Genomic DNA, 14,158 nt, shown 5'->3' with positions numbered 1-14,158 from the left:
CATTACTTTACTATTATTATTATCATCATTAAATCAAAGACATTCCAATCAAGCATAATATTTGTTTTAGTGTATATCGAGCATTGCACTATATCGAGCTTTGGTTCATTGAATTTAAAAAAATTAATAATTGAGATTGAATATAACTAATGTAACTAATTTGAGTGTAAACAGATTCATTATATATATATATATATATAGTTATCTAGGCATTGCTCTCCAGAGAGCAAAAACAAAATACTAAGCAGTGGGATTGACTGCTATTTGAGCTAGAGCTGGCAGTAATATTCAATACAAATTTATTATTTTTTAACTTGTTTAAACAATATCATATGATATTTGCTAACCTTCATCTTATTTATTAATCAAGAATGTGATTGATACACCTAAATTAAATACATAAAGTTTATTTAACACTTCCTTATTTGTTTGTTCAAGTACCTTTACTCTCTTCTTTTTGTACTATTAATGGTATATCTCACCTTGTTTGGTAAGGAACTAATCATTTTCGGGTTCTTAATTGCCCCTCCCAACAAGTGTCGTTCTAAGAAATCGAAACATCTTGGAGATTCACTGAGACCTTACACCACTAGACAACCTCATGTTGGTCAAGTGCCTTTACTCTGCCCTTGAACATCGATTAATTCAATTGCTTTTACTATAATTTTGACATTATCAGTCTTCCATTGTGGAAGGATGGTGATGCCAACACTGCAATGTTTACTATGCAAAGGAACCAAAAGTGAAATGAAATTTACAGGCAAAAAAGATTGCCTTAACAAAAAGTAGAGGTTGGGGCAGGAATAAGTGCAAAAATCTCCCAACAGTAACACTCATTATTAAATGGTGAAATCTGAAAAACAGCTTAAGCTTTGACAATAGGCATCAAAGTAAATCTATTTACATTACTCACTATACAATTTAACAATTTTATGGCTCCCCCATTTAGTACAAAAATTTGGGCAAATGCAACTCTATATTTTTGGTTTCATTGGAGATTCCGTTACCCAAAAAATACAGCTTCATTTGGAGATTCATGGTCCACCTCAGTAATTTTAACTTGGAAAAATACATGCAGACGCCGAGTGCAAACTTAAAGACTCAGATCTTCTTCTAATGGTGTTGCACTTTCAAAATGATTAGGGCCATAATCTAACTTAGGGGAGGGAGAATCACTCGCTTGGTGTTGATTGTTTAAAGGGCTCTTCTCTACATGATCATTTAATCTGGCATGGGAGTTGAATGGTCTCTCGAATTCTTTAGCATTGGCAGGATCTATCACCAGTTTATCGAGTTTTGGTTCCTGCAGAATAGATCATACAAAAAATTTCAGTGGTGGACCAAATTAGGCAGAAGCCCGTCAGCATATACGTTTTTAATGAATAAAGTCAGTCAACTTCCTGATATCAAGGATTTGAGTCACAGCCAAAAGTCCAAAACACCAAAAACTGCCATGTTAAACGATAATTCATGCTGGGAAAGAAACAAAGCCGGGATAGACTATTTGTCTAACAAATGGCAGCACCCTGGCAAATTTATAGTAACTGGTTTCAAATGTCATTCCATTATAATAAATATCCCAAAATCAGAGACAGAGAGTACCTATATTCTGCTTTGTGTTGGGTTTATGACTTAGTATGAGGGTAACAAGAGTGAGTGACACTGGTTGAATTGCAGTTCAATTTTGAAAATAATGTCTCTATTTGTTAGAGCCGAAAAAACATTTGGATACAGACATGACAGCATTTGCATAGCATATTCTAAAATCATATCAAGCAAAACACAATTGAATTCTTCTTATTTAATGAAGCTTACATTTTGTAGGGCTTCAAGCTTTTTCTGCAGTGCCTCATGCTCAGCTCTAATACGGAAAGGAACACCATTTTTTTGATACACATTGCTCTGTGCCAAGTCCTCATCAAGATCAATAGCAGTAGTTGCAAAGGGATGATTAGCAGGAATCCACCTAACTGTATCAGGATCAACATCCGGAGGAACCGACTCTCCTTCTTTAAGAAAGACAGTAGGTCGCTTCCACTGGTATGCGCGCGATCTCCTTTTCTGGTGGATGGTTTGTTGCTCTTGAGTAAGAGTAACTGGCGCTAAGCGGTAAACCTTTCCGCACATCTCAACAGTTGAGTTGGTTTTTCCAACCTTGACCAAGGGATTATTGAATGGATCTTCATACTTGAGAGGCCTTGATCTGAAAAATATGCATATAAAAATAGAGATAGGCACACGAGGGGGTTATCATTGTAAGCATTAGAAAGTGTGTGGTACTGAGGGAACTAAAACTCAGTCTCATAAGTCATAATCGATAGATTCAATGTTATAGGCATACATACAAATAATAATGATAATAAATTGAATGAGTTAAAAGGAATGACATGGTATGGTATGGATGGAAATCATACATGCCTCTTCTATCAGACCTAAGTTGCCCACGTCTGACGAGATCAGCTACAGAACCAGGTCGTTCCTTTCTTCTGGTTCTGGAAAACACTTCCCTCATTGCTGCGACCAAAACAACAACCGCAACACACACCCAAATGGGAAACTTACTTCCGTTAATCTGCGAGAGGAGTACAAGAAAAAAAATACAAATAAATAAATACAGAAACCAAACCATTAAGGAGGGACATTTGGAATAACTCACAGAGAGCCTATTTGGCCTTTATCATATACACATTAAATAAGGAATTTGTAAGAGCTTAAGAAAATAGTTTATGACATACGTGCAAGCTTTCTTTGACTTATTTCAATAAACTTATCGACAGCTTATGGATCTATTTGTACAACTTGCTAATAAGCTAGCTGATTGAACCAAAACCGTTTCGTAAGATCACTTGATCGGTGTAAACATACATAAGCTCCTACCTTATAAACCATAAGATACATCAAGAGTGAGTTTAGTAACACCACTAAGGAACTTATAAGCTAACAGTTCGTGTCTAGTAAAGGGGATTACTTCAATAAACCACAAACTTATAAGCTCGTATTTGATAAGCCACTTGATTTAGCTTACAAGCATAGAAGCTAGGAGAGCTTATTTCATTTTATACCTATCAACTAGCTTATCAAATAATATCACCAAATAGTTCTAAAACAATATCAGCAATGTAACATATTTTAGGTCAAATAAACCAGTGTGTTAGAAAACACATTCTATGTAATAATCTAAACAGAATAATATAAAATCACATGTGATAAGTAATAATGATTGAATAAAAGATGAATTTAATTTGCTTAATAATGGATCTAAAAATAAAGAAAATAAAAACGAAAAAGGAGGAGTACCTGAAGTGAGGGAAGTGTGGAAGTAACGAGTTGATGATGAAATTTGGAAATGGAAATTGTGAAACGTTGTTTGAATTGTTGAGTTGTGAATTTGGAGATCCCTGAATTTGAAATACGAATGCGAAAACGAGTGCGATGATTGGAACAAGGCTACATATATACACATTTAACATTCAAATTTTAACATTCAATTCATTCATAATTAAACACACAACAATAACAACAATAACAACAATAACAAGATAGAATGAGAAGAGAAAGTTACCTGAATACAAAGAAAAGCAGAGTGAACGCACGCCATAATCTTCTTCCTCAACTTTCAACTTCAACTTCAATTTCAACCTAAACTATTTTATTTATGATTATTATTACAAATTTAGAGATGAATAACTCAAAACTATGAAACTATTAATAAGTATATATGAGAAGAGTGGATGAACATGAATTGGATCTGTGGCGCAATGGTAGCGCGTCTGACTCCAGATCAGAAGGTTGCGTGTTCGATTCACGTCAGGTTCACTTTTTTATTATATTTGCACACAAAACTACATCATACCAATTACCTATATTAACATAATTCTTTCGAAGTCATTGAATCCTTTTCCTCGTTCGAGAATCTCCCCCCTTCTTCCACTCCGTCCCGAAGAATAACAAGTGCTTTTTCTAACATAATCAATATATACTTACATACACTCTTATGTACTAATGATATAAGTAGCCAATTTTAAACTTACGTGTGGATATTTTTTCAACTCAATATTAAAAAAGTTAATACATTTATTCACCTTTTACACTTTCACACAATACTACATTTTCCATCTCTCTCGTGAATTTTATTTCTCTTCCTTTTCAATCCTTTTTCATTTCACCCACAATATTGTAACTTTAAACTCTCTCATGTTATCTCTCTTCCTTCTCAATCCTCCAACTTCCTCACATAAGTTCATGCCTCTCGATTTTGGAAATAACATGTTAATACATCAAATTTTATATATCACTTCTTTATATAGATTACTTTACCCTTTTAGGATTACAAAGAGAAGATGAATGTTGATAATAAATTATAGATCATGAAACCACAATATATCAATTGTTCCTTAAAATTGATGGGAAAAGATACTAGAAGCCTAAAATATGAAATGAAATTAAAATCTATAATGTAAGGTTAAATTTTTTAGAACACTGAGCATTGAGGAAAAGTTTTGATATTGTAGGAAGAAATGAAAAAAAATGAAAAGTTAACAGAGTTAAAAAGTTAATAGTGTGAGTTTGGTGAAGTAGAAAAGTATCCGAATGTCAATTTATTATTAATTACATGTACCATTAATACCTATGACATTATATTAGTGGAGTCTTTTTTTATCTGCACATGATGGCTTAAAAAGTACACATTAATTAGGTGCTAGTCATTTTCATAAAAACCCATTTGTACTATGTAGCACAACACTATTGAGAGCATTAAAGAAGCTTCTCATGACTTTATATTATGAAATTATTGTGGGCATATTTAAAGAAAAAAGAAAAGCAAAAGTCTCAATGCATGGATGTGGAAACCCTATGTCATTTCTCCACAAAGAAGTTTCATACTCCATTCCTAACCTTGGGGAATTGTTTTTCCCTAACAAAAATGGGTATTCATCATTGCATAAAATGAGCTTAAAAAATGAAATCACCATTGGTATATTTTAATCGTGATATTATTATTTCTTTTTGTTTTAAAGTGACAAAGCACTTACCTTGATGCCTATGAAGTGAGATTCTTATTTTATACACTATTTATATATTCAACGACTCTGAAGAGAAGGAACATGTAAATGGTGTTTGATTAGTGAATAATAATGAATTATGAAATGAAAACTTGAAAAGCAACAATATGTATAGTTATCAATAGTGGGATTGGAATATAGTTATTAGTTTGGTAAAGACAAGAAAGAAACCTTGGGTTGGAATCAATCTCAAGAACACTCACTATTCTTTAATTATTGATCTCAAGTGGGTTATCAACTTCTGGTTACCATCATTGTGTTTTGATTTTGATTAGGACAAATAATTTGATTCCTTTAAGAATTAAAGTACATTTACCCATTTCTCATACATGGCACTACAATCAACTTTTTTGTATTTGCTAACAAAGATGGCTCCAAATATACTAGTTTAACTGGATCATAGTTGATGGAATATTGCAGTTTATGAAAGCATCTATAATAAATATTTTGTAGTGCCACCATTTAATATTGTTCAACTCAAAATTAGAATTAGTTGACACTGTGAAATGTTCAGATACCACACTAAAAAAATGTTTTTATTGTGAGGCAACTTTAAGAGAAACTCTGATTGAAGACTATAAAGCATGTACATATAAAGTTCTAAAATCATTTATAAACTTGTAATATAATTGGAAGAAGAAAAATTAATCCCTCAAATATAAAGACTTCACACTTCTAAAAGCTAATCACTAATGTGTGGCTCATATGGCAAACTTTATCGTGGGTAACCTATTATATATATCGACTTGGTTGTAAATTTAGTGCACTCATCAGGAAATATATCATGTTCATAGGGTTACAAATTTCAAATGCATTTAAAAGTGAAATTAAAAGTGTGTATATGTGGTTAGAGGAACACTCAAACTCAAATAGTACAAGCACTTAAAGAATGTTGTGTTTGAAATTTACAATTGCATGTCTCACTTGCTACGGTTTGGACGAGGATCACCTGTATATATTAATGTCTCCAATGGTGTACCAAACCAATCAAAATGAGTTATTTTATTGGAATTTGTTTTATAAAAAACATAAATTAATATTTTATATTATTTTGAGAAATATAACTGGGTAGAGACAGGGAGACAGACTTTTTTGGGATAGAGGATCCTTCGTCTTTTACAGTTCATCTAAAAAGTACTAATTTAATCGACATTTAAAAATTTTGGGATTTATTTTAAATCTTTTCTGTTTGAAAGACTAAATTAGTAAGGTCAAAAAATACGATGGACTAAAATGGATTAGGTCAATGTGCCAATATAAGTGTTTTTTAATATGTATACATGAAGAGTATAAGTGTTTTTTATGTTATCAACAAATCATCCACCATTGATTTGACTCTCAAACAAAACTAAGTGAACAGAAACATAGTGTGTTTATCGATCAAAGTATGATCACAATAAAATAGAATGTAAAATTAAAGTTGAGAGAAAGAAACACATAATCACTTGAGATTACAATTGTAAACTACAATCCTAATCCTCTATGCTGATTTCAATTCACTAATTACATTTCAAATTTATAAAAATAAAACTAAACACACCTGATATTCAATATTTTATATAGACAATATTAGTAAATAAATTTAAAACGATTCGGAAACTAATTGAAGGTTTTTTCAACTAAGGAAGGAACCTATTACCATCGTTCTCTCTTTCCATAACCTTCGATCTCGCCTCAGGATCCGTTTCCGATGCGGCGGCGGAATTGGAGCTAGAGCTGGTGGATGCAGGGAAACCGCCGCACTTCTGGCACCGTGAAACCGTCAGAACCTGACGGCACGACGGACAAGAAGAATTCGATTTGAGCCACGTGTCGATGCAGGTGACGTGGAATCCATGGCCGCAGTGAGGAAGCACTCGAATCTCCTCGCCGGCAGCGAATTCAGTCAGGCAGATAGCGCAATCGGATAATTTGACAGCATATTCGGCGGTGGCGGTGAGTTTGGGAAGGGAGCGGAGGACCTTCTTGTTGACGCCTTTGTTGGATGAAGGGAGAGGAGGAGGTTGGGGAGTGGAGGCGGTGGAGGAGATACGGAGACAGGTGCAGCGAGCGACGGCGAGGAGGCCGAGGACGCAGATGAGAGCACAGAGGAGGGCGGCGAGAATGACGACGTAATCGGAGTCGACGACGGAGGATGGAGGAGAAGGGTGGTTGTCGGTTAAAAATCTAAAAAGACGAGTCATGTGAGAAAGGTATGTTGTGTTGTTTTGGTTTTGTTTGTTGAAAGAGAAAAGAAGAGAGAGAGTGTATTATTATTAGATTTACTTCATTACTTCTGTTGTCTTCTTAGAGGAGCATTATATAAGTAAAGGATGACGATATGTTGTTCCAACCATGTCTTTAACCACGTCTCTCACTAATTATAATGAAGCAAAATTGATAAAGTTAGGAATAATTAATTTTTTTTAACTGACATGGCATAATATGATTTGGTCTGAGACGGAGTTTGGAATAGGGTTTGGGACAGTAAATCTACTACTCACTGAACCCTCGACTCCACATCTGCTGTCTCTTTAGCATGACTCACTCCACTTGTCATGATTTCGTAATTGATTGAAAAAATACTTAAGATTAAATTTTAATTTAAATATATATATTTCAATCAATGAGGGAGTAATGATCCATATTTTATCACTCATAGTGGGACACAATAAGTGTGCTCTCACTTTTTATGCCCTTTCTCAATTTCTATATTTAAGTATTTACTATATTAACATTCTACTCATTAAACAATTCATAATTTACTTCTTCCTAAATATATACATTATACATAATAGAAATTAAAAAGAAAACATATACACTAATCGTATGTAAGATTTATACCTTATTACTATATCATTTATATTTTAATCATCAAATAAATGAACTATCTATATAAATATTACCTTTAAAATGGGATGTCAAAGATGTATAATCTCCTATATTTTCACATGGTCTAATATTAGAATAGGGTAAGATAAGTATATATTTGATATACTAATTGACTTGAAGGAAATTTAAAATTATAAATTCATTCAAAGAAATGTCTTGAAGATTGAACAAGTATACCAAAATTCTGTCATTTTGATGAAAGTATATCTCAACATCCATAATATATAGTAATCAAATCAATAATTATTTACAATAAAAAAATCTCTATCACATTTTTATACACAATGAATTTGAGATGAAAAGGTATGGTTTTTAACCACATCACCCATTTTAATTTCTTGGAAGACTTTAACTACAATCTCTTAGTAACATGCATATATATGGTTGTTCCTCATGCAATGTAATTTCTCATGACTAGATTCTAGATAAGAAGTTGCAAATGGTACCAAATATTTTCCTTTTCCTTTTTTAGTGGGGATTGATTATCAATAAGGGACCCAAAAGCTTGATATTTAATTGACTCTAACAAAAGTAGCACCAAAGCAGATGTTCACAAAAATTATAGCTCCAATTGTTCTCCCTATACATCCGTTTACAAGTTGAGTTTTGAAGGAGAAGCAAGAAAGTGAAAAACTTGTGAGTTATAAAATACACTCGTTGACTTTAAAACATTCGTTTTTTCATTCTTTCCTTCCAAGGCACAATGTAAAAAGACTCTAATCTACGGATAAGGAATCTCAAAGAAATTTTAAGATAGAATCCAGCAAAAGGAAAATTTAACTTCACAAATCATCAAAAGATATTCACAAATCATCAAAAGGAAAGTTGAACTTTACAAATCATCAAAAGATTTTTTTTTACAAGTCATCAATAGTGACTTCACATAATCTACCAACTATGTGATTCTAAAAAAAGCAACTAGTTGCTACCATATGAACCATAAACAACAGATTATAGTAGCTTTGCTAGTTACTACTTTTCTTAGACCCATACAAATTAAATTAATAGAAGTTAAATAGAAAACTTTTCATATGTTACTTTCTCCAAAGTTTCTATCCTTAAATTTTATCTTCTCATCCAAACAAAGGAAGATCCTACCTTTTGAAAATTCATGGATCGGATAATATTACCCTTAAATTAATATGACCATAGAAATTATGACGTAAACTTTACTAAAAAGGGAGTCCGAAATTACGCCATAATTTCTATGGTCATGTTAATGGAGACATAAAATTGTATACAATATGATAAATCAGCATATATGAATATGTATTTATGTGACAGCAGTCCATGCAAAAATGTACTGTGCCCTTGATCATGTTCTTCAAGTACAATACAACCAATTTTAAACTGTGCTAAGATATCTGTTGAACCAATTTCATGATGCATCATTAAGTGGTTGTTATTTACATCAACCTCAATTTCAGCAATGCAATCAAACAAAAAATGTTGCAGCAATCACAACCTCAACTTTGTCAAGTATATGTCACTCAAGGCCCACTTAGAAGGTCAATGTTTTCATACTGCTGGTTTTGATTATGATCGGCGTTGGTGGCTATAGCGGCAGCGTTCTGTTGAGTCATTTGTGTTTCTGCTGCTACTACTATGTTAGTGCCAGCATTTCCATTTGCGTGTGGTGAATGCGGTGGTGAATGTCCTGGACTCCCACCTAATGTTCGAACTTCTGTACCACGCCCCTTCGAATTTGCCTTCTTCAGAGCATTCTTATGCCACATTTTCAGCGCCTTCGATGTTTGGTCATCAAATATTGACTTCTTCATTGTTGAACCCATCTGAAATTGGCCATAACAATTTTTCTCTATCAGTTTTACATGTATATCATATATCATGTGGTCTAGTACTTGTAAAACTTGCTAATCAAAACAAAATGGATCGGTGTACCTGAGTAACAAGCGCGTAGAGTGGAAGTGTGACATAGCTGCACACGATCTGTGTTCCGATCCTGCGAAATATATCAGTTTAGTATTTTATATAGTTCTGTTGATTAATCGATAATCGCACACAAAGTTTACCTAAACAAACTGAAACAACTAACCAGTTAATCGATTAACTACTCTTACAGAATCTCAGCTATTCTAACATACTACATTTAAACATTGTAATGATCATACCATGTGTTTAACATTGGCAACTCAAGTTCAAGATGCTGCAGAAATGTATCTATGTGCTTGTTTTTATAAACTCTAAAATACCAACACGAGAAAATAGTTCGTGCATTATCAAGTGTGTTGATAGTATAAAAATCTTTTACGTCGCCCTCGGTTCCATGCATTAAACTCATGGAACAAACAGTGATTAATGTCATGTGTGAACATCTCTACTTGTGTAACTGTTAAGTTCAACATAACTATTCCATGACTTACCCAATAGCAACTCTGAAGAACATGAAAAATTTATCCTCGTAAAAGCAAGAACCCAAGCCAAACTCATACTGCATCATAGAGGAAAGATTCTTAGGATCGAGAAGCAAAACTACACAGTTGTCGAAAGAAGACACTAGGAACAGTTCATTACCCATGTCCAGCAGAAAAATGTCAGCTCAAATGCGTTCTGGACACGTAAAACAAAGCATCAAGTTGCAATAAACTCTTCAAATTTTCATAATCTCATATTAACATATTTGTCAAGATGATTCTAAGTTATCATTGGTAACTGCATCTGCAATTGTGACTGCTAGGGGTGTAAATGAGCCAAGCTATTCTTGAAATATTCGAGTTTGACTCGTTAAATGCTCAATCAAGCTTTCTAGAGTTACCTTTTCTTTTGTCACAAGTCAAGTTTGAGTTTACGTACTTGTTTCAGCTCTACTCATTTATATCCCTAGCGGCTACCATATCGCGATTTTTCAGTTTATGCAACCGCATCATGATTACAAGTTTGCGATTGCGGTCATATTGGTTGTATTTTCCACGTAAATGAGTTAAACGCAAACCTACTAAAATTGTTATAATTAAGATGAAGAACTAGTTATCCTGGTGTTACAAAAAGGAAAAATATTGAATACCTGAAAGAGGACAAAATGAATGAGATAAAGAACTAACTGAGGCCATTGAAACCAGAAGTACTTGTCCGAAACTTGCACAAGAGGGATACCCTGTACTACAGCATGCCTTTCTTTTATGTCAAGTGCCATTCGAGTTATAATTGCTTGAAGTTTTGTTCCAACAGCCAGAACCACCTTCAATTCATAAAACCATTAGTCCTTTATTTTTCCTTCAAAGTGGAAGAAAAGTATAAATTGGCAGTGAACATCGAAGATATGTATGCTTACCGATAATGGAAGAAAAGACAACACGAATGCAGCGTGCCATTCTGAAAAGGAAGTTACCTATTACATTCTAGTTGAATTTGAGTGCTAATTTATGAAACCAAAATGGTAATGATTAGATGAAGGACAAACCATGCACATTCACAAGTAAGAATAACACCACTGATGCCCAAAGTAGTGGACTGCAAAAAATCATGAATACACACATTAGAAAAAACTTCTAAGCTTGTTCGGATCACATTCATGAATAATCACAAAGATTTCAAAATAATCAGAAGTTTCAACTCTCTAGATTAAGAAAACCAGTGCTTTTTTAAGGCAAAAAAAGCTAATGTGAGCTATAATCTATTTTGCCAAACATGAAAGAAACATCTGAAGCTAAACTACTTATAACACATTAGACAGCAAAATTACCTGATTCCGACGACTACCTTAAAGTCGTCTTCTAATGACCTTTTGATGTACTTTTGAAAATCAAACTTACTTCCAGGTGCTAAATGGACCTATAAAAATGAAAATAGGATGTCAATTTATGAAAAAAGTAAAACAGTACAAGCACAATATTGCATTGGAAAAACTACTAACAGACACAAATCCATGTCGCATGGTCAAGTAGTCTGCCCTACGAACGGATCTGATAAATTGTCGAAAGAAACATACCTGAAAATTGATCACTGACATGTTATTGACCATGGATTGAAGCAAAAACATGAAAAGACTAACAAGTTTGTGGTGAACATGTTGCACTTTGTCTCCATCTATCTCAGAAATGTATATTCCCTGTTCTTTCACTTGTTCCAATATAAGGTGGTGATAAATTTGCATAATATAGTTTCATAAATGTAAACTTGCCACAATGTTAGGCAGAAAATGTTAGGAGTGTGTTTTAGTTATATCAGGAACCAACCTAAATATTTACCTTTAGTCGCGCGGCCGAAAATCGGGGTGCGCGAATCCTTTAAATATACCTAGAATTTTCTTTACTAAACTACATATAAAAGCGTACAGCTTAAATATGTCTCTCAAAGAATTACTCACAAGAGAATAAGTTTCTTCATCAAAACAAAAGTTTGAGATTTCGGTGTCAGTGATTCCTTACAAAATAGAAGGAAATTGGTGTTTTGGTCCAGAAACTGTTGTGATCCCTCACAAATGAAATCTCATGAGTAAGCCTGAATCTTCTAGGATCTGAACAATCATTACAGGCCGAAGTTAAGGATCGGAGATGTCAAAACTTGATGACATATATAATATTCACGAGACATTGACGTACCATTCAAGGCGTCTTCTTCAATGAGATGATCTTGTTCCCATTCCTTCCATGCACGAATCTGGCGCAAGGAACAAAGGTTCTTAAACTATAAATGCAAAAAAAAATCGCTGGAAGAGCAAAAAGTATCATAATTTCTTCTTCAACCATCAATTAGAGAATGAAAGAAAAGTTAAATATCTAAGCTTGAATCTATACATACCTTCGCTCTTCCGAGCGTCATCGTTATGGCACTATATATCACATGAAAGACAGCCAAGAAGAATATGAAAATGTGTAACTGATGCAACCCATTCACAGATATAAGAGGCTCATATCCCTAACATAAACAACAGAAAAATATTCAATTCCATGAGTTTCCTACAAAGACATGGCTTAATCTTAACAATTTTAAGCTTGTGACTACTCTGGTATATGCGGCAATCCGAAACCTAATCAGAAATGGAAATGGAGCTATGAAAATGCTGCTATATGGAGTAATTAATATGGAATTGTGCAAATTGAAAATAACAAAAGGGGAAATATTGATTAGAAAAGTGAACATTGGTTTGTAGAAAGAGGTTACTTATTAGTTATTACCGGTTTACAATTGACCATTCCACCACCACCAGCAAGAAATCTACGTTCATACGATAAAAGTCTTCGACGATGTTCGCCTTCATCCTCGCCACCCTCCTCCTCTTTAGGAGGTCCATGTGCTGCTCCATACGACTCTTCCGGACGAGAACATGGCAACATTTGATTTGCATAATGATGAGGAACACACACTTTAGAAATGTAGGATTGGCTAAATGTTAAGAGCAATGAAATAAATCCCAAAACCATAAGCTCTGCAAAAACAAACAAACAAACATTCTTATAAGAAGAAGAAGAAGAAAGAGAGAAAAACATGATCAGATTAATTAATGCATACCAGCTTTAATCTTTTCAAGAGCTTCTAACAAAGCAAGCTTCTTTTTTTGTTCAAACATCTGAAACATTATAAAAATTTAGATTCATGTAACACTTCGAATCGATTAAATCGAAAAATAAAAATGTAACATCATAGTAATAGATACATACCGATGCGAATTTATGTATAAGTTTCTCCAATGATATAGAAATGATAACAATAATTGCACAAACAGCAGCAACAGACCATGTAGGAGTTTGCTCTAGAGTTCTGTTATCACCATGACCATGAGAACCTGCACCTGCATCTCCACCTCCACCCATCTTCAATTATTCGATATAATTAATAAAATGTGATGATGACGATGACGATGATTGTTATTATGATCACGGAGATTGTTTAGTATTGAAAATCCATGGACTCAAATTCATGAATTGCATATTCTTGTCCTTGTTATCATGCATTGGTGTTCATGCATGCATGAAATGAGAACTTGTGTCTTCCTATGTTGCATTAATTCTAACCACCCCAAATGAATGGATATATTAAGTTTCCAAAAATAGCTCTACACTACACAAAAATTTTCAATTTTCTATTTCACACAATTATATTTAGGGGGCACCAACTTTTCCATCTCTATATATGCTCATGTTCTAAAATATACTCTTGCTCACCCAACAATAATAATCTGTCACCATAATAATGTTAATATTATTATGGACAAACTCTTACTTTGGTCCTTTCATAAATTGAAATTTTGAAATCAAATTTTG

General features: G+C 33.6%; 3 protein-coding genes and 1 non-coding gene across 4 annotated transcripts; 1 reads left to right on the top strand and 3 right to left on the bottom strand.

The window, feature by feature from the left end:
• Window positions 813–3,675, bottom strand: LOC109344016 (protein MULTIPLE CHLOROPLAST DIVISION SITE 1). Its single transcript, XM_019582587.1, has 5 exons — window positions 3,563–3,675; window positions 3,298–3,447; window positions 2,415–2,572; window positions 1,816–2,203; window positions 813–1,303 (listed from the first exon to the last, which is right to left on the bottom strand). Exons 1-5 carry the CDS (start codon window positions 3,596–3,598, stop codon window positions 1,094–1,096), a joined length of 942 nt encoding a protein of 313 aa, XP_019438132.1. The 5' UTR covers window positions 3,599–3,675; the 3' UTR covers window positions 813–1,093.
• TRNAW-CCA lies at window positions 3,745–3,816 on the top strand. Its single transcript has one exon. It is a non-coding gene; the product is annotated as a tRNA-Trp (tRNA).
• LOC109344015 (RING-H2 finger protein ATL80-like) lies at window positions 6,562–7,327 on the bottom strand. Its single transcript, XM_019582586.1, has one exon. The coding sequence runs from the start codon at window positions 7,244–7,246 to the stop codon at window positions 6,683–6,685; it is 564 nt and encodes a 187-aa protein (XP_019438131.1). The 5' UTR covers window positions 7,247–7,327; the 3' UTR covers window positions 6,562–6,682.
• LOC109344014 (MLO-like protein 9) lies at window positions 9,167–13,920 on the bottom strand. The gene is made up of 15 exons (XM_019582584.1): window positions 13,556–13,920; window positions 13,407–13,464; window positions 13,073–13,323; window positions 12,696–12,812; window positions 12,497–12,554; window positions 12,323–12,411; window positions 11,809–11,883; window positions 11,638–11,726; window positions 11,356–11,405; window positions 11,227–11,267; window positions 10,960–11,133; window positions 10,470–10,505; window positions 10,319–10,386; window positions 9,837–9,897; window positions 9,167–9,727 (listed from the first exon to the last, which is right to left on the bottom strand). Exons 1-15 carry the CDS (start codon window positions 13,706–13,708, stop codon window positions 9,425–9,427), a joined length of 1,623 nt encoding a protein of 540 aa, XP_019438129.1. The 5' UTR covers window positions 13,709–13,920; the 3' UTR covers window positions 9,167–9,424.

This window comes from Lupinus angustifolius, chromosome LG03 (assembly GCF_001865875.1).
Source record: "Lupinus angustifolius cultivar Tanjil chromosome LG03, LupAngTanjil_v1.0, whole genome shotgun sequence".
In the NCBI taxonomy this organism is placed as follows: Eukaryota; Viridiplantae; Streptophyta; class Magnoliopsida; order Fabales; family Fabaceae; genus Lupinus; species Lupinus angustifolius.
The sequence above is the reverse complement of the archived record's forward strand: the minus strand, read 5'-3'. Positions and strand labels throughout refer to the sequence as shown.

What these genes read in the sequence shown, in the direction of transcription:
- LOC109344016 (XM_019582587.1), bottom strand. Translation starts at nt 3,598, where the DNA reads ATGGCGTGCGTTCACTCTGCTTTTCTTTGTATTCAG. An exon ending in CCACACTTCCCTCACTTCAG is followed by an intron (nt 2,573 to 3,297) that starts GTACTCCTCCTT and finishes CTCCTCTCGCAG; the next exon opens with ATTAACGGAAGTAAGTTTCC. An exon ending in AGGTCTGATAGAAGAGGCAT is followed by an intron (nt 2,204 to 2,414) that starts GTATGATTTCCA and finishes CATATTTTTCAG; the next exon opens with ATCAAGGCCTCTCAAGTATG.
- LOC109344015 (XM_019582586.1), bottom strand. Translation starts at nt 7,246, where the DNA reads ATGACTCGTCTTTTTAGATTTTTAACCGACAACCACCCTTCTCCTCCA.
- LOC109344014 (XM_019582584.1), bottom strand. Translation starts at nt 13,708, where the DNA reads ATGGGTGGAGGTGGAGATGCAGGTGCAGGTTCTCATGGTCATGGTGAT. An exon ending in CACCAATTTCCTTCTATTTT is followed by an intron (nt 11,884 to 12,322) that starts GTAAGGAATCAC and finishes ATCAATTTTCAG; the next exon opens with GTATGTTTCTTTCGACAATT. An exon ending in TGCGACATGGATTTGTGTCT is followed by an intron (nt 11,727 to 11,808) that starts GTTAGTAGTTTT and finishes TCATTTTTATAG; the next exon opens with GTCCATTTAGCACCTGGAAG.